Source organism: Tachyglossus aculeatus, chromosome 15, assembly GCF_015852505.1.
Source record: "Tachyglossus aculeatus isolate mTacAcu1 chromosome 15, mTacAcu1.pri, whole genome shotgun sequence".
Taxonomy (NCBI): Eukaryota; Metazoa; Chordata; class Mammalia; order Monotremata; family Tachyglossidae; genus Tachyglossus; species Tachyglossus aculeatus.
The window spans coordinates 26,378,186-26,394,921 of record NC_052080.1 but is presented as its reverse complement, the minus strand read 5'-3'; the positions used below and the strand labels follow the sequence as shown (position 1 = coordinate 26,394,921).

Below are 16,736 nucleotides of genomic sequence, written 5' to 3'. Positions count from 1 at the left end.
TATCTCAGTGCTCAGTAATAATAATAATAATAATAATAATAATAATAATGGCATTTGTTAAGTGCTTACTATGTGCAAAGCACTGCTCTAAGCGCTGGGGGGGATACAAGGTGATCAGGTTGTCCCACGGGGGGCTCACACTCAATCCCCATTTTTACAGATGAGGTAACTGAGGCTCAGAGAAGTTAAGTGACTTGCCCAAGGTCACACAGCAGACATGTGGTGGAGCTGGGATTCGAACCCATGACCTCAGACTCCAAAGCCTGTGCTCTTTCCACTGAGCCACGCTGCTTCTCTGTACCGTGTGCTCTGCACACGGTAAGCGCTTAACAAATATCACAATTGTTATTATTATTATTAGAACCCACGACCTCTGACTCTCAAGCCCACACTTTCCACTGAACCACGCTGGCACGTAGGAAGTGCTTAACCCTCTAGACCGCTGAGCCCGTTAATGGGCAGGGATCGTCTCCCTTTGTTGCTGACCTGTAATAATAATAATTATAACGATGGTATCTGTTAAGCCCTTACTACGTGCCAAGCACTGTTCTAAGCGCTGGGGCAGATACAAGGGAATCAGGCCGTCCCACGTGGGGCTCACGGTCTTCATCCCCGTTTTACAGAGGAGGTAACTGAGGCCCGGGGAAGCGATTTGCCCGAGGTCACACAGCAGACGAGAGTGGCGGAGCCGGGATTCATTCATTCATTCATTCAATCGTGCTTATTGAGCGCTTACTGAGTGCTTACTGTGTGCAGAGCACTGTACTAAGCGCTTGGGAGGTCCAAGTTGGCAACATATAGAGACGGTCCCTACTCAACAGTGGGCTCACAGTCTAGAAAGGAGAGACAGAGAACAAAACGTATTAACAAAATAAAATAGAGTAAATATGTACAAATAAAATAGAATAATAAATACGTACAAGCATATATACATATATACAGGTGCTGTGGGGAAGGGAAGGAGGTAAGGAGGGGGGCTGGGATGGGATGGGAAGCCGCCTTCTCCGGCTCCCGCTCTTTCCACTAAGCCACACTGCCAAGCGCTCGTACTTTCCCAAGCGCTTAGCACAGGGCTCTGCACAGCGTGAGCGCCGGAGAAAGACGACTGAGCGAACGAAGGAATGAAAGCAAGCGCTCAGTAAAGCGGCGTGCGGCGCTGAGAGAAGCGGCGCGGCTTGGTGGAAAGAGCCCGGGCTTGGGAGTTGGAGATCGTGGGCTCTAATCCCCCGGTCCGCCGCTTATCAAGTTGCCGACTTGTACTTCCCAAGCGCTTAGTACAGTGCTCTGCACACAGTAAGCGCTCAATAAATACGACTGATTATCAGCTGTGTGACTTTGGGCAAATCACTTCACTTCTCTGCTCCTCACCTGTAAAATGGGGGGGACGAAGACCGTGAGCCCCACGTGGACAACCTGATTCCCTTGTATCTCCCCCAGCGCTTAGAACAGTGCTGGGCACATAGTGAGCGCTTAACAAACACCATTCTTATTTTTTGATGCTACTGATGCCTGTCTGCAGAGAAGCAGCGTGGCTTTGTGGCAAGAGCCCGGGCTGGGAGTCAAGGTCGTGGGTTCTAATCGCGGCTCCGCCACCTGTCTGCTGGGTGACCTGGGGCAAATCGCTTCACTTTTCTGGGCCTCAGCTCCCTCATCTGTAAAATGGGGATTAAAAGTGTGAGCCCTACGTGGGGCAACCTGATTACCCTGTATCTATCAGCGCTTAGAACGGTGCTTGGCACATAGTAAGCGCTTAACAAATACCATTGTCACATCATCATCATCAAATCACTTCCCTTCTCTGCACCTCAGTTACCTCACCTGTAAAATGGGGATGAAGACCGTGAGCCCCACGTGGGACAACCTGATTCCTTTGTACCTCTCCCAGGGCTCAGAACAGCACTTGGCACCTAGTAAGCGCTTTAACAAACACCATCATCACATCACTTCACTTCCCTGCACCTCAGTTACCTCACCTGTAAAATGGGGATGCAGACCGTGAACCCCACGCGGGACAACCCGATTCCTTTGTACCTCCCCCGGCGCTTAGAACAGCGCTCGGCACCTAGTAAGCGCTTTAACAAACACCATCATCACATCACTTCACTTCCCTGCACCTCAGTTACCTCACCTGTAAAATGGGGATGAAGACCGTGAACCCCACGCGGGACAACCCGATTCCTTTGTACCTCCCCCGGCGCTTAGAACAGCGCTTGGCACCTAGTAAGCGCTTTAACAAACACCATCATCACATTGTCGTCATCAAATCACTTCACTTCTCTGCACCTCAGTTACCTCACCTGTAAAATGGGGACGAAGACTGTGAGCCCCATGTGGGACAACCTGATTCCTTTGTACCTCCCCCAAGCTTAGAACAGTGCTTAGCACCTAGTAAGCGCTTAACAAATCCCACTTTTTGATGCTATTGCTGCCTGTCTACCTGTTTTGCTGTCTGTCTCCCCGCTTCTAGACCGCAAGCCCGTTGTTGGGCAGGGATTGTCTCTATTGCTGAATCGTGCCTTCCAAGCGCTTAGTCCAGTGCTCTGCACGTAGTAAGCGCTCAGTAAAGACGACTGAATGGATGGGCGAATGAAGCTATAGGACTGAGCGAATGGGATGGAGGAGAAAGGGCGGGAGCTGCTTGCTAAGGGAAGGAAACTTTGCTCCTTTCCCGGGAGGGGGAGGGGCCGGGCGCCGTTAACGGTCGTCCGGGGGTGTGGGGGGATGGGGATGGATGATGGGGGAATAGGGGATGAGAACATGGGGGGGATGAGGAGCAGCGTGGCTCCGTGGAAAGAGCCCGGGCTTTGGAGTCGGAGGTCATGGCTTCAAATCCCGGCTCCCCCACTTGTCAGCTGGGTGACCTCGGGCAAGTCACTTCACTTCTCTGGGACTCAGTGACCTCATCTGGAAAATGGGGATTAAGATTGTGAGCCCCCCGTGGGACTACCTGATCACCTTGTATCCCCCTAGCGCTTAGAACAGGGCTTTGCATATAGTAAGCGCTTAACAAATACCGCCGTTATTATTATTATTATTATTATTATGGGGGATGAGGGGATGGGGGGATGGGGGGATGGGGGGATGGGGAATGAAAGGATGGGGGACGAGGAGATGGAGGGGTGAGGGGATGGGGGGATGAGGGGATGGGGGATGAGGGGATGGGGGACGAGGAGATGGAGGGGCGAGGGGATGGGGGACGTGGAGATGGAGGGGTGAGGGGATGGGGGGATGAGGAGATGGGGGACGAGGAGATGAGGAGACGGGGGAGGAGGAGATGGGGGATGAGGAGATGGACGGATGAGAAGATGGAGGGTGGGGGGATGAGGGGATGAAGAGATAGGGGATGAGGAGATGGGGGATGAGAAGATGGAGGGATGAGGAGATGGGGGGATGAGGAGATGGGGGATGAGGAGATGGAGGGTGGGGGGATGAGGGGATGAAGAGATAGGGGATGAGGAGATGGGGGATGAGGAAATGGGGGGATGAGAAGGTGGGAGGATGAGAAGGTGGGGGGATGAGGAGATGGGGGGTGGGGGTTGAGGAGATGGGGATGAGGAAATGGGGGGATGAGGAAATGAGGGGATGAGAAGGTGGGGGGATGAGGGGATGAAGAGATAGGGGATGAGGAGATGGGGTGGGGGGATGAGGGGATGAAGAGATGGGGGATGAGGAGATGGGGTGGGGGGATGAGGGGATGAAGAGATGGGGGATGAGGAGATGGGGTGGGGGATGAGGGGATGAAGAGATGGGGGGGTGAGGAGATGGGGGATGAGGAAATGGGGGGATGAGAAGGTGGGGGGATGAGGAGATGGGGGGTGGGGGGGTGAGGAGATGGGGATGAGGAAATGGAGGGATGAGGAAATGGGGGGATGAGAAGGTGGGGGGATGAAGAGATGGGGATGAGGAGATGGGGTGGGGGGATGAGGAGATGGGGTGGGGGGATGAGGGGATGAGGAGATGGGGGTGGGGGGATGAGGGGATGAGGAGATGGGGGATGAGGAGATGGGGGATGAGAAGACGGAGGGTGGGGGATGAGGGTATGAAGAGATGGGGGGGTGAGGAGATGGGGGATGAGGAGACAGGGGATGAGGAGATGGGGGTGGGGGGATGAGGGGATGAAGAAATGGGGGGTGAGGAGATGGGGGGATGGGAGAACGGGGGATGAGGGATTGTGGGGATGTGCGATGTGAGTCCGGGGATGGGGGGCCGGAGGAAATGAGGGTACAGGGGGGATGGAGGAGACGGGGGGGGGGGGTCCGGGGGGCCTGTTCTCACCAGATCCTTTGTGTTTCCCATCAGGGCCTCATGGGCAGGGGCCGGGGCCGGCCAGCGGGCGGGGGCTGCGGGGGCTTCCTTCTTCCCTCCCTCCCCCCCGGTGGGGGCGGCCCAGGCCCAGGCCCAAATTGATTGATTGATTGATTGATGTGGGCGCTGATTGATTGATGAATGGATGGGTGTGGGGCCCCCCTCCCCCTCCCCCCGGCCGGCCGGCCGGCCGCGCTGCCCACTCACCTCCCGCCGTCCCGGGACGGCAACAACATTACCACCACCCCCCAGCCCGCCCCGCCTCCGGCCCCGGCCCGCAACGCGCCTGCGCGCCCCCCCGGCCCCGATTGACCCGCGCCTCCCCTCGGCCGCCCCCCAACCCTTTCGACCCTCGGCGGGCACCGTACACAGCGGAACGTACCAACCCCGCGCGGGGGGGGGGCCCGCCGTCACCTCACCCGCCCTGAGAAAGGGACCGATCTAGCGACCAGCGGAGCCCTCGCTCCTAACTCGGATGTACTGGCGCGGAGCCGCGGCGGGGTCGCGGGTGGGCTCGCGCCCCGTGGGCGGGCTCCGGTGCCCCCCTCTCGGCCGAGGTGGGAGCGTCTACGGGGAGGGTCACGTGCCGGGGGGGAGGCCCGCGCGGGCGCCGGAAACGAGGCGGTGGGGCCGGCGCGCAGGCGCGGTGGGGCTGCCGCGCGAGCTGTCCATCATCCGCGGGGTTGGCCCCATGGCGACGCCGGCGAAGATGCGCAGAGTGCAGCAGCAGCGGGCCGGTGAGCAGACCAGCGGGAGGCCCAGTGGGTGGCGCAGGAAGTGGCCCAGTGGGCAACCCACTGATGGGCCCAGGAAGAGGACCAACGGGCAACCCACCGATGGGCCCAGGAAGAGGACCAGCGTGCGGCCCAATCGCTGGTCCACTGATGGGCCCAGGAAAAAGCCCAACTTGCAGCGCAGTGATGGACCCAGGAAAAGGCCCAACGTGGGACCCAACATGCGGCCCAATGGTGGGCCCAGGAAAGGGCCCAACGGGAAGCCCAATGGGCGGCGCAGTAATGGGCCCAGGACAAGGCCCAACATAAGGCCCAACATGCGGGCCAGTGATGGGCCCAGGAAAGGGCCCAACGTGCGGCCCAGTGATGGGCCCAGGAAAGGGCCCAACGTGCGGCCCAGTGATGGGCCCAGGAAAGGGCCCAACGTGCGGGCCAGTGATGGGCCCAGGAAAGGGCCCAACATGCCGGCCAGCGATGGGCCCAGGAAAGGGCCCAATGTGCGGGCCAGCGATGGGCCCAGGAAAGGGCCCAATGTGCGGGCCAGTGATGGGCCCAGGAAAAGGCCCATTGTGCGGGTCAGCGATGGGCCCAGGAAAGGGCCCAACGTGCGGGCCAGTGATGGGCCCAGGAAAGGGCCCAACATGCGGCCCAGTGATGGACCCAGGAAAAGGCCCAACATGCGGCCCAGTGACAGGCCCAGGAAGCGGCCCAACGTGCGCCGCAGTGACGGGCCCAGGAAGCGGCCCAACGTGCGGCCCGGTGACGAGTCCAGTGAGGAGTCCAGGAGGTGGCCCAACAGGCAGTTCAGCGTGCGGCCCAACCCGGGGCCCCCGGCCCCCAAGCCTCTGAGCCTGGAGGCGGCGGCGGCCGAGGAGGCCCGGCGTCAGCAGCACCTCCTGGCCCTGGGCCGCGACAAGCCCGAGGTGGAGCGCTGCCTGGAGGAGCTGGTCTTCGGCGGCGACCACCAGGAGGGCGACGAGGAGTGCCTGCTGAGGCGCCTGAGGGGCTCGGGGGTGAGGGCAGCTGGGGGACGGTGGGAGAGGGGGCACCGGGCCCGGGAAGGAGGAAGGAGGGGGAGGGAATCCCGGTCAGCCTGGGGTCAAGGGATGGACGGGATCTCAGGCGTCTTGCGGGGAGGGTCGTAGACAGGGCATCGAGGGACAGCTTCCAGGCATCCCGGGGAGGGCCAGATAGGGGCCACGGGGAGAGGAGATGCAGGGGACTTTAGGAGTATCCCGGGAAGGATGAAGGACGGGGAGGCAATCCCGGGCATCCTGGGGAGGGCCGGATTGGGGCCACGGGATGGACGGGATCTCGGAGGGAGAGTCGTAGACTGGGCATCAGGGGAGAGAAGAGCAGCTTCCAGACATCCTGGGGAGGGCCGGACTGGGGTCAAGGGATGGACGGGATCTCTGTCCTCTTGGAGGTAAGGTTGTAGACGGGGCATCAGGGGAGAGAACAACCGCTTCCAGGCATTCTGGGGAGGGCCAGATCGGGGGCACAGAGAGAGGAGATGGAGGGGACCCTGGGGGTCCAGGGAAAGAGGAGCGAGGGGGAGAGGATCTCAGGTGCCTGGGGAGGGCCAGATAGGGGGCACCGAGGAAGAGAACATGGACAACGTGAAAGGGGGCAAGTGGGAAAGGGGTAGAGGGGCTCCCAAGCATCCTGTGGAGGGAGGGTTTGGGAGTGCTGGGGGAGAGGATCCCGGCCATCCTGGGGAGGGGTAGTGGGAAGTTAGGGATGGAGAAAGAACTGGGGCCTCCCCACAGGTAATCTCATCCCTGGCTCCTTCCCTTAACTGCTCTTTGATTTGGCCTGTTGGGAAGTTCTCTTCTTTCCCTTCTCGGGAGCGGCCTGCTTGTGGCACACAAAGTCTTCTCCCTAGCCCCAGCCTGACTGCTGCTGTAGTTCTATTTGTTCTGATGATTTTGACGCCTGTCTACGTGTTTTGTTTCGTAGTCTGTCTCCTCCTTATAGACTGGGAACCCGTTGTTGGGTAGGGACCATCTCTCTATGTTGCCGACTTGCACTTCCCAAGCGCATAGTACAGTGCTCTGCACCCAGTAAGCGCTCACTAAATACGATTCAATGAATGAACGACTCTGGCCAGGGGTCCTCGCGGGTCAGTCTTACGGCCTTTCCCCCCAGAACCTTGAAGGGAACTCCAAGGTTGCTGTCTGCCCTCTAGGACGACCGCGTCGTCGGGGGAAAACTGCGGAAAGACTCCAGTGATTCAGAAGAGGAGAATGAAGCTAAAGACAACTCTCTCTCCCGGCGGAAGCCCGTGTGGATGGATGAAGACGACGACAAGGAAGAAGCGTAAGTTGAAGCACATCAGCAGCCGCTTGCTTGAAGCCTCCCTCTCGGCAGCAGTCAGTCTGTTGAGCGGAAGGCATCCCATCTGGAATTCGCTAGGTAGTAGCAGTAGCTTTGTTGACTGAATGCCCGCTTGCTAGGGTGTACTGGTCATTGGGGAAATACAGAATAACAAAGTGACCCTGTCCCTGCCTACAAGGAGCTTAGATTCCAGAAGAGGAGACGGATAGCAAAATACTTAAGACCAGGCACGTCCAAAACAATTCAAGTGAGCAGATGTTGGTAAGGGCCGAGGAGAGTGTTAAATTCATAAATGCTGGCGTTGCCCAAGGGGTGAAGTAACCCAGGGTGCTGGGAAGTCAAAGCAGGGAATACTGGAATGAGGGAAGGCTCCAAACCGTCCCGTTGGAAGTGGGGATAGTAATACGTGTGCATCTGAGCCCTAACACCTCCGCCGATGCAGTTCACCCCTTCCGCCCCTGTCCAGAAAGGATAAGCGGAGGAGAAAAGCCCAGCCAGGCAGTTTACAGATTCTCAAATGGCTTTTGCTTTGGGAACACCTCAGCAGCAAGAAACGGTGAGCATTTTGGAATGCTTTTGCAAATCAATCCATCTCTCCCTTTTATAGGATTGACATGACCGAGCACCGTCGGAAAGCTCTGAAAAAAAGCACCCAGGAGAAGCAGCTTACCAAGAAGCAATTCCAAAGGAGGCTTAGAGAAGAGTAAGTTTTATATTGTTTGTCAATAGTTTGGTTTTTTTCCCCCTTTTCTTCCTGGCAACCAAGTGCTTTAGCATGTATTCTTTTGGTAAGATGGTGGATTTATCCTGATGAACTTCTGGGGTTTAAATCTGTATCCCTCTAGGGGAAAAAAAACAAAAATTTAACTCACTTCGAGAGAAAAGACATATGTGCAGTATGAGGGTAAGAATATAACTGTACTTTGGCCTATAATCTCTTGCTTGTGTCGATACGCATTTTACATACGGATCTTAACCGTTGGCCAAGTTAAGTAGCTAAAGCCAAATGACCCTTCCTCTGGAGGTCAGCCACCGGATCGCTTGTTTGATTTTAGTGGAGTACTCCAAATCCAAGAAGAGACGCCTTCCCCGCCCACGTGGCACTTCCACTAATGGGGGAGACAGACATAAAACACTTGGAGAAATCAAGATAAATAAAGTAGCGGACAGTGGAATAAACCTCTGCACGCATATTGTGAGGAAGGGCAGGATTGTGGGGTTTCGGGAGGCTCTGAAAATGGGGAGGGCTGTACTTGGACCGTGTTGGATGTATTTCCACCTGGCATTCCCCTAAGCAGAGAGATCGTGTCTCTTTTGCTCAGGTCCAAGCTGCAGCCCCTCCCGTGGTAACGGTGGCCCTCCCCTCCCGGGTCGGGTGGGCTGAGGGGGCACCTTCTCAAAAGGGGTCGCGTCTAGGGAGCGCGTGTTGCGGCCTCCCCTAGAAAGCGGCTTGGAGCCGGGCATTGGGCGTGATGCTGCCCCTCTGGGGTCTTGGGGAGGCCCCCTACAAGACTTGTGGACAGAACCCGTTCACCAGAGAAAGTGCGGGTTGGCGTCTCTCCTCAGGTTTCAGCAAGCGATGGGAGGAAATCCGGCGTGGGCGGAGATCGGCAGGAAGAAACGCCATTCCGAAGGTAGGTTTGGTCCCGGCCTCGCCTCTGGCCTCCGACCGGGTCATGGAAGGCCCACGGAGGATTGTCCAGCCAGACGTCCGGTGGCCCAGTCGGGGATCGGCTGCTCCATCAGTTGCCTACTGTGCTCTGAATGCCGCGGTGAGCACGGGGCAAGGGCCACGGAAACAGTGTTGAGACGCCGTCGCTGCCCCACGAGGGACTCCCCATCTGAGAGCTGCTCCTCTGCCCCCAGCAGTGAGGCGCTTAGGAAACCGGCCCGCTCGACGCCCCGAACCGGGCACGCGGCCCGTGTTGCCGGGCCGGGCCGGTCCTCTCCCGTCGGCTCCCTGGTGGGTGGGAGGGGGTGGGGACCTCATGCCCGGCACGGCACCACAGGTTCTAAGCAGAGGGGCCCTGGGGCTTGCTCACCCTAGACGACAGCGAAGACGAGGAAGAGAACCTGCTGCTCCGGACCGGGAACTTCATCACCACGTCGGCCTCTTTGCCGCGAGGAGTGTTGGAGGTGAGAAGTCACCCTGGACCGCTCCAACCCTAGGGATCGGCAAGCAGGTGCACCGTCAGCCCGAGGCAGCTCCGGGAGTCCCACGCCGCCTCCGTGCAGGCCTCATCCCTTCTGGGGCCCAGCGGGGAGAGGCCGGGCACGGCCGAAACAACCGAGAGCGGCGGCCTCCTGGTCCTTGGCTCTCCGAGTTCCACCGGCTCCTGTCAGTCATCCTTGGGCGTTGGCCAGGGGGCTGAGGGACCTGATGAGAATATGGTCCTAAGGAGGACCATAGCGCGGTGAAGCAGCGGGCCTAGTGGAAAGATCACAGGCCTGAGGATCAGAAGGACCTGGGGTCTAATCCCGGCTCCGCCACTTGTCTTCTGTGTGACCTTGGGCCAGTCACTTCAATCAATCAGTCAATCAATCGTATTTATTGAGCGCTTACTGTGTGCAGAGCACTGGACTGAGCGCTTGGGAAGTACACGTTAGCAACATAGAGAGACAGTCCCTACCCAACAGTGGGCTCACAGGCTAAAAGGAGGAGACAGAGAACAAAACCGAACATACTAACAAAATAAAATAAATAGAATACATATGTACAAGTGAAATAGAGTAATAAATATGTACAAACATATATACATATATACAGGTGCTGTGGGAAAGGGAAGGAGGTAAGATGAGGGGGACGGAGAGGGGGAACTTCACTTCTCTGGGCCTCAGTCATCTGAAAACGAGGACTAAGACTGTGAGCCCCATGTGGAACAGGGACTCTGTCCAACTCGACTACCTAGTATCTACCCCAGCACTTAGAGCAGCGCTTGGCACATACTAAGGGCTTCACTGGTACCACGGGTAATATCTTCATTATAATGTAGGGCGGGCGACGGAAGGGGAAAGACAGGACTTCCATGGAGGGGCTTAGGGAAAAGGGAGGAGGGGCAAGGAGGGACTCGAGAAAATCTTGGGAATTCTACCCAAACCTGGTGGGTGAGTTGGGAACGGTCCCACCGCGGTTTTCCTGCCGTTGTCTCGGGTGCCCAGCGGGGTAGCAGATGCCTAACCCAGATCCTACCTCGTCCCCAGATTAAGAAGTGTCCGGATGCCAACTGTCAGCTTCCTTCGTCCGCCAACCTCAGTTCCGTCCGGTTCCATCCTTGTGCCCAGGTGGTGATGACCGCCAGCCGGGACACCTCCCTGACGCTCTTCCAGGTAGGGAGGAGGGATCTCTAGCGTGCTCGGCCCGTTCCCGGAGCAGGGGGCCCGGCGTAATCACACCGCGTGTCTCTATCAGGTGGACGGCAAAACAAATCCCAAAATTCAGAGCATCTCCCTGGAGCGCTTTCCCATCTACCAAGCCCGATTCAGTGCCAGCGGGGAAGAGGTCATTGCCACGAGCGTGCGGAGCAAGATTATTTACGTGTACGATATGATAGGCGGGAGCATTAATCCCGTGCACCAAGTGAGAGGTGAGCTTGGTCCAGAGCTTGCTGGGGGCGGGGGTTAGGCAAGCAGCGGGTTCTGGAGGTTACGAGCCCCGGCCTGGGAATCCCGCCTCTGCCATCCCCTCGCCTTGTGACCCCCGCGGGTCGCTTCCTCTTTCCAGGTCTCCCGTTTCCTCATCCTCTCAACGGGGCTTTCGACCCCAGCTCCGTCAGACGGGGACCGTGTCCGATCCGATTCCCTCAGATCCAAGCCGGCTCTGAATAACTGGCCGGGGGATGAACATTTGCGCCTGCTGAGAATTGCATATAGCTACTGACCTTGTCCAGAATTTTCCTTAGGCCCCTTAGAAAGTTTCCCCGTGAGGCGTTTCAGTCACAACTCCGGAACCGGGCTCTGAGGGCCATGATTTTATCCACTCCCACAGACGTCAGAGGCCCCGGTCAAATATGAAGTGAAAGTGCTCAGTTTAGAGAATGGTGAAGGCAGGTGTTAGAAATCATAGTCTTGGAAAGTCTGAATCTCCCAGATCACTATAGTTACCTCTGGCTCTTTCCTTGGATGCACGGTGCTTTCTCCCGACAATCTTGGACGAAAACGAGGTCCTCGTAAGCTCTTCTCGCCATCACCCCACCTGTTTGTGGATCGGTTGGGGTGCCGGGCTGAGACTGAACGGCCTAGAGGGCTGGGGAGAATGAAGGAAAGGGATGGCACTTACTTTGCCCTTACCAGGCACTGGAACTGATACCCTGTGAATGAAAGGCAACGAGCTTCTCACCATCTTGCCCCCGTGTTCCTCCTTTCAGGGTTGGAAGAGAATTTTGTCAAGAAATTTGAAGTCTCTCCGGATGGGTCCTTTTTGCTGCTCACAGGCACTAAGGGCTATCTCCACCTGCTCTCCATGAAGGTGAGATTTTCCCCCCAGGCAATCGCTCTCCCCGCTCTTAGGCTCTCTGGGGGCATGAGCGGCAAGAAAAAGAGGGTGAGGGGCCGTGTCTAATGCGGAGGAAACGGGGCAAGAACACATCTTGTGAAATAAAGAGGGTTTGATTGGTCTATGGGGCTGGCTCTGGGCGTCCCCACCCACCATCCCAAGTAACCCGGTTGTTGTCCCTGTCCACCTTTCAGAGCAAAGAGCTCATCGGGAGCATGAAGATCAGTGGGAAATCTCTGGCTTCGGTTTTCTCCCCGGATAGCTCGAAGGTCTTCAGCACATCCGGTAACGGGGACTGTCGCGGGTTGGATCTGGGCTCGGCTCAGCCGCGCGGTGCCCTTTAGGGCGCTGACTGTCCTGGGCCCCGGGCGGGCAATGGAAAAGTCCCCTTTTCCCCGCAAAACCGGTCCCGCTTCCCCACCTGCTCCTGTCGCGCTGCCGGGCTCCCATATCGGCGCGTGGACTCAGATGCGTTTCCTCTTGGCTTCTCCGGTCCAGACACGGGGGATGTCTTCATCTGGGACGTGGGCAGCCGTAAGTACCTGCACCGCTTCACCGACGAGGGCTGCCTCTCTGGCCGCTGCATCGCCCTGTCCAGGAACGGGCAGTACGTGGCCTGCGGGTGAGTGACAGGCCCCCACGGCTGCCTCGCTCAGCCCTCCTGGCCGAGGCGCGGGGCCCCGGGGACCCGGCCGGTCGGAGGATCCCTGCGCCGTTAGATGCCTGGAAGCCCCCCACCCAAAATCGTTCATCCTCCTCATGTCAGTGATATTGAGTGCTTACCATGTGCAAAACACTGTTCCAAGCCCAGGGGACTGTACAGGTGGTAGTCGTGGTCCCCGTGCCGGAGGAGCTGACGGTCTAGTGAACCTGCGAAGGACATGGTGGCTAGAGTTGGCTTCGGGTCCGGACCGGATTGTTGTGGCTTCACTCCCTGTTGGGCACTCTAACCCCTCGTGAGAACGCCTTTTCCATCGTACCCTCACTGCACGCTCGCATTGCAAGGCGACCCTCCGCTCTCCTGGGCCCGGCAGCCTCTCCCTCCTCTTCCTGCTCCCCCTCAACCTCACAAGTGCTTTCACTGACCCGAAAGATTAAAATCCACTCTCCCTCCTGTAAGGGGGAATGTTAGCAAAAAGTAGCTTTTTTGCCCCGCGTGCTAAGCAAGGTAACACTTTAAAAAATTAAGTATTTAAATAGGCATCACCTGGTCGGTGATGTGATGAGGTTATCATTCATCCCGGTTTGTCCTCTTTTGGAGCGGCCGGATGCCCTGTGCGTTAATTTCCTGTGACACGCGTTGTTACGTCTGATATCCTTTTGATCATTCAGTTGGCCGAGTACTTAGTGTGTGCAGAGCACTGTGCGAAACTCTTGGGAGAATACGGTACAGTTGGTGGTCACGATCCCTATCCTCAAGGAGCTTGCACTCAAGCCGGAGTTTCACCGAGGCCTCCGCTTGAGTGGAATCCATGCAGAACTCTGGCCAGAGAGATCCTGGTTCTGATAATAATAATGATGATAATAATAATAATTATGCTGTTTGTTAAATGCTTACCATGTGCCATGCACAAGCCATCCCTTCCTGAGGGGAGCCCTGTTATCGGCAGGTTTAACGTAGTTCCGCCCCGTGCCTGACCCCGTGACCCAAGCCAAGTCAGAAAGGTGTCTCGATGCCTACCCTATATCTAATAATAATAATGGCATTTATTAAGCGCTTACTGTGTGCAAAGCACCGTTCCAATTTGCAGCGCTGTAATACGTACCCAAGTTGGTCAGACAAACGGGCGGGCGGCGAGGGGAGGCTCTCCGCGTCCGCCTGAGGGCCGGGTCCCCGGGGTCTGCGTCCGCCCCAGGTCCAGCTCCGGAGTGGTGAACGTGTACACCCAGGAGGCTTGTCTCCGAGATGCCAACCCCAAGCCCGTGAGAGCCATAATGAACCTGGTCACGCCAGCCACGTCCCTGGCCTTCAACCCCACCACGGAGATCCTGGCCATAGCTTCCAACGAGGCCAACGAGGGGCTCAAAATGGTACGTTCCCCCGGCCCCCCACACCCGGCCGGGTGAATGGAGGGACTCCAGGTGGGAGGGGGCCTGTTTCTGGAGCGAGCCGAGGGGCCAACTGGGCCCGTCCCTCAACTCTGAGCGCTTGGGGCTGAAAAGACATCCTAAGTTCATGCTTCCTGTATACGGTACCCAGAGGTGCATCAATAACAACAGTAATAATAGCGGTGTTTAAGCACTTACTATGTAATAATAATAAATATTAATAATATCACTGTGTAATAATAACCACATTATTACTATGTAATAATAATCACATTACATGATTACATTATTATTACTACTATGTAATAATAATAATAATTATTATTATTATGGTATTTGTTAAGCACTTAGCTTGTGCCAGGGACTATACTAAGCCCTGGAGTGGATACGAGCAAATCAGGCTGGCCTTGGTTTCTATCCCACATGAGGCTCACGGTCTCAATTCCCATTTTGCAGATGAGGTAACCGAGGCCCAGAGAAGTGAAGTGACTTACCCGGGGTCCCACCTCAGACCGTGCTCTAGCCACTAAGCCACGCTGCTTCTGTGCAGTGTGTCAAACGCTGTACTGAGCGCTGGGGTAGATACGAGACAATCGGCTTAGACACAGTCCCCGTCCCGCACGACTCCAGTTCCCCTCCAGACTCCAGTTCTCCTCTCCCAGATGAGAAAATGAAGTCCCGGGAATGGCGACCCAGCGGCCAAGTGACAGAGCTGGCTTGCAAATCCAGGTCCTCTGACCCCTTCCCTTGGGCTGTTTCCACTAGACCCCAGTGCAGTCCTACATTTTGACCCCTGGAAACCCACTTAGGGGTTCATAAGCAGCTACACTCGTCCCCTGCTTTGCCGGGCTCCCCTGCCTGCCGAGCAAGGAGGCGTCCACTGCAAATGAGGTGACCGTCTGAAAACACGCCTGCCCGTGGGGGCGGCCCCTGGCCGGCCGTGTGATCTCCAGTCCCTTCATAATAATAATAGTAATAATAATGGCATTTGTTAAGCGCTTACTATGTGCAAAGCACTGTTCTAAGCGCTGGGGGGAATACAAGGTGATCAAGCTGTCCCACGTGGGGCTCACAGTCTTAATCCCCATTTTACAGATGAGATAACAGGCTCAGAGAAGTGAAGTGGCTTGCCCAAGGTCACACAGCAGACATGTGGCGGAGCCGGGATTCAAACCCATGACCTCTGACTCCAAAGCCCGGGCTCTTCCCACTGAGCCACGCTGCTTCATCTCTCCAGACCTCCATTTCCTCAGCCACCCAACGGGGGATAAGATCCCCACCCTCTTCTCCCGAAAGGCCGGGAACCTCACGCGGGATTGGGATTGGGTCCAATCTAATTCTCTTGGATCCGTGCTGAGCACAGTGCTTGGCCCAGAGTGAGCGCTGAATGCATTCCCTACCCAAGTTAGAAGTCATCGGCGTCGGGTCTGGCCGCATCGAAGGGGGACACCGTGACGGCCCGCGGGGCGGGCGTCCATCTGGCCGTGGGACCGCTCCGGCGATCGGGGTCCCACGTCATGCCCCGCTGAAGCTTGTGGCCGTCTCTCCCCTCGGCAGGTCCACCTCCCTTCCTGCACCGTCTTCTCCAACTTCCCCGAGAGCAACAAGAAGGGCATCTTCCTGTCCCAGTCCATGGACTTCTCTCCCAGAAGTGGCTTTTTCACCCTAGGGAACAACAAGGGCCGAGCCCTGCTGTACCGGTAAGTCGCAGCAACGCTGACCTTGACTAAACCCCGCTCTGGTTCAGAGAAGCCGTCCACGCTGAGCCCTTCAGCGTGTCCTGGAGGCGGGGATCCCGCCTGGGCACCTCGGTGTTGGCCCGTGTCCGAACAGAAGGCGCGTCTACAGTTCCCGTCACCGTTTGGGTCTTTTGCGTCAGCCGAAACCACACCGATGAGCCCTGTTTTCTGAGAGCCAGTGGGCAATCTTACTTGTGTTCACGGATGCCTGACATCTGCTGCGGATGCAGTTGGGTGAAGCTGACACGGCTGTCTTTGCTCTTGCAGGTTGCAACATTATGCAGACTTCTGAAGGGGCTTACCCTGGGCGAGGTAAGTTGCTTGTTGGCTAGTGGGGCCGGGCCCAGGGTTCGCAGGGGAGACTCGTGATTTGTCCGGCCAAGGCCGCACCCTTGGAGATTCATTTTCCATGGTCCTTTTGGAAGCATCAGAAGCAGCCTTTCCCTGGTGGGCGGGGGGTGGCGGCCGGTTTGAGCTTCCCTGCAGCCGTCATGTTTGGGCTCCTCCTGCTCCTTGGGTCCCAAGCCTATCCGGGCAAGCGGCCCCAGAAATAAAGTCCATTTTGACCTTGTTCGGAGCCCTCTGGGGGGGAGGCCGCGAAGACTTTGCGGACAGTGGCTTGGACGAGCTGCGATGACCCTGCCCGTGCCCCGGCCTCACTCACCGTCTCGGCACGGACCAAGCGTCGCGGGGTTGGGGCCCAGAGATGTAGCGAGTCGTCTTTTGTTCCTTCCTCAGCTCGGCCGAATCCCCACCGCGGCTCCGGCCGGAGCCCCGTCTCACCGTTTCCTCCGGGCGTCTGAGCGTCTCCGAGACGACGCCGGCGTCTGGGTCCTTAACCAAGGGCTTTTTCAATAAACCTTTATCCACTTGGCAAAGCAGGGCCACGGGCTTCCATCTCTACGTCGTAGGGCCACGGGAGTGAGCTGGCGGTACCTCTGGCTCCCGCGTTAGCCAAGGGGCGAGCCTTGATGGTCCAGTTTCCCCGATTCTTTTTTGGCTTCTGCCTCTTGGCTCTCCCCAGGGTCCCCACATCTCAGGCTCCAGGGGGCCGCCGTCCTCAGACTTCCTTCCACCATC

The 16,736-nt window shown here is 57.4% G+C and overlaps 2 protein-coding genes across 4 annotated transcripts in view; one reads left to right on the top strand and one right to left on the bottom strand.

Annotated features, from left to right (window-relative positions):
- The window catches only part of MBTD1 (mbt domain containing 1), a 40,804-nt gene extending 36,253 nt beyond the window's left edge, over positions 1-4,551 (bottom strand). For 2 of the 3 annotated variants that reach the window (XM_038757171.1, XM_038757173.1), the window contains exon 1: positions 4,513-4,551. The gene's annotated coding sequence lies outside the window, so the exon portion shown is untranslated. Of the gene's footprint in view, positions 1-4,275; positions 4,326-4,512 lie in introns of those variants that run through there. The other variant, XM_038757172.1, reaches the window with a different exon arrangement.
- A 431-nt stretch (positions 4,552-4,982) lies between these two features.
- UTP18 (UTP18 small subunit processome component) lies at positions 4,983-16,534 on the top strand. The gene is made up of 14 exons (XM_038757395.1): positions 4,983-6,052; positions 7,228-7,358; positions 7,984-8,079; positions 8,943-9,010; positions 9,424-9,512; positions 10,578-10,703; positions 10,786-10,960; positions 11,741-11,841; positions 12,063-12,153; positions 12,367-12,490; positions 13,725-13,899; positions 15,475-15,617; positions 15,924-15,968; positions 16,395-16,534. Exons 1-13 carry the CDS (start codon positions 4,997-4,999, stop codon positions 15,946-15,948), a joined length of 2,400 nt encoding a protein of 799 aa, XP_038613323.1. The 5' UTR covers positions 4,983-4,996; the 3' UTR covers positions 15,949-15,968; positions 16,395-16,534.
- Positions 16,535-16,736: the final 202 nt, after the last annotated feature.

What these genes read in the sequence shown, in the direction of transcription:
- UTP18 (XM_038757395.1), top strand. Translation starts at nt 4,997, where the DNA reads ATGGCGACGCCGGCGAAGATGCGCAGAGTGCAGCAGCAGCGGGCCGGT. An exon ending in GACGACGACAAGGAAGAAGC is followed by an intron (nt 7,359 to 7,983) that starts GTAAGTTGAAGC and finishes TCCCTTTTATAG; the next exon opens with GATTGACATGACCGAGCACC. An exon ending in GAAGAAACGCCATTCCGAAG is followed by an intron (nt 9,011 to 9,423) that starts GTAGGTTTGGTC and finishes TGCTCACCCTAG; the next exon opens with ACGACAGCGAAGACGAGGAA.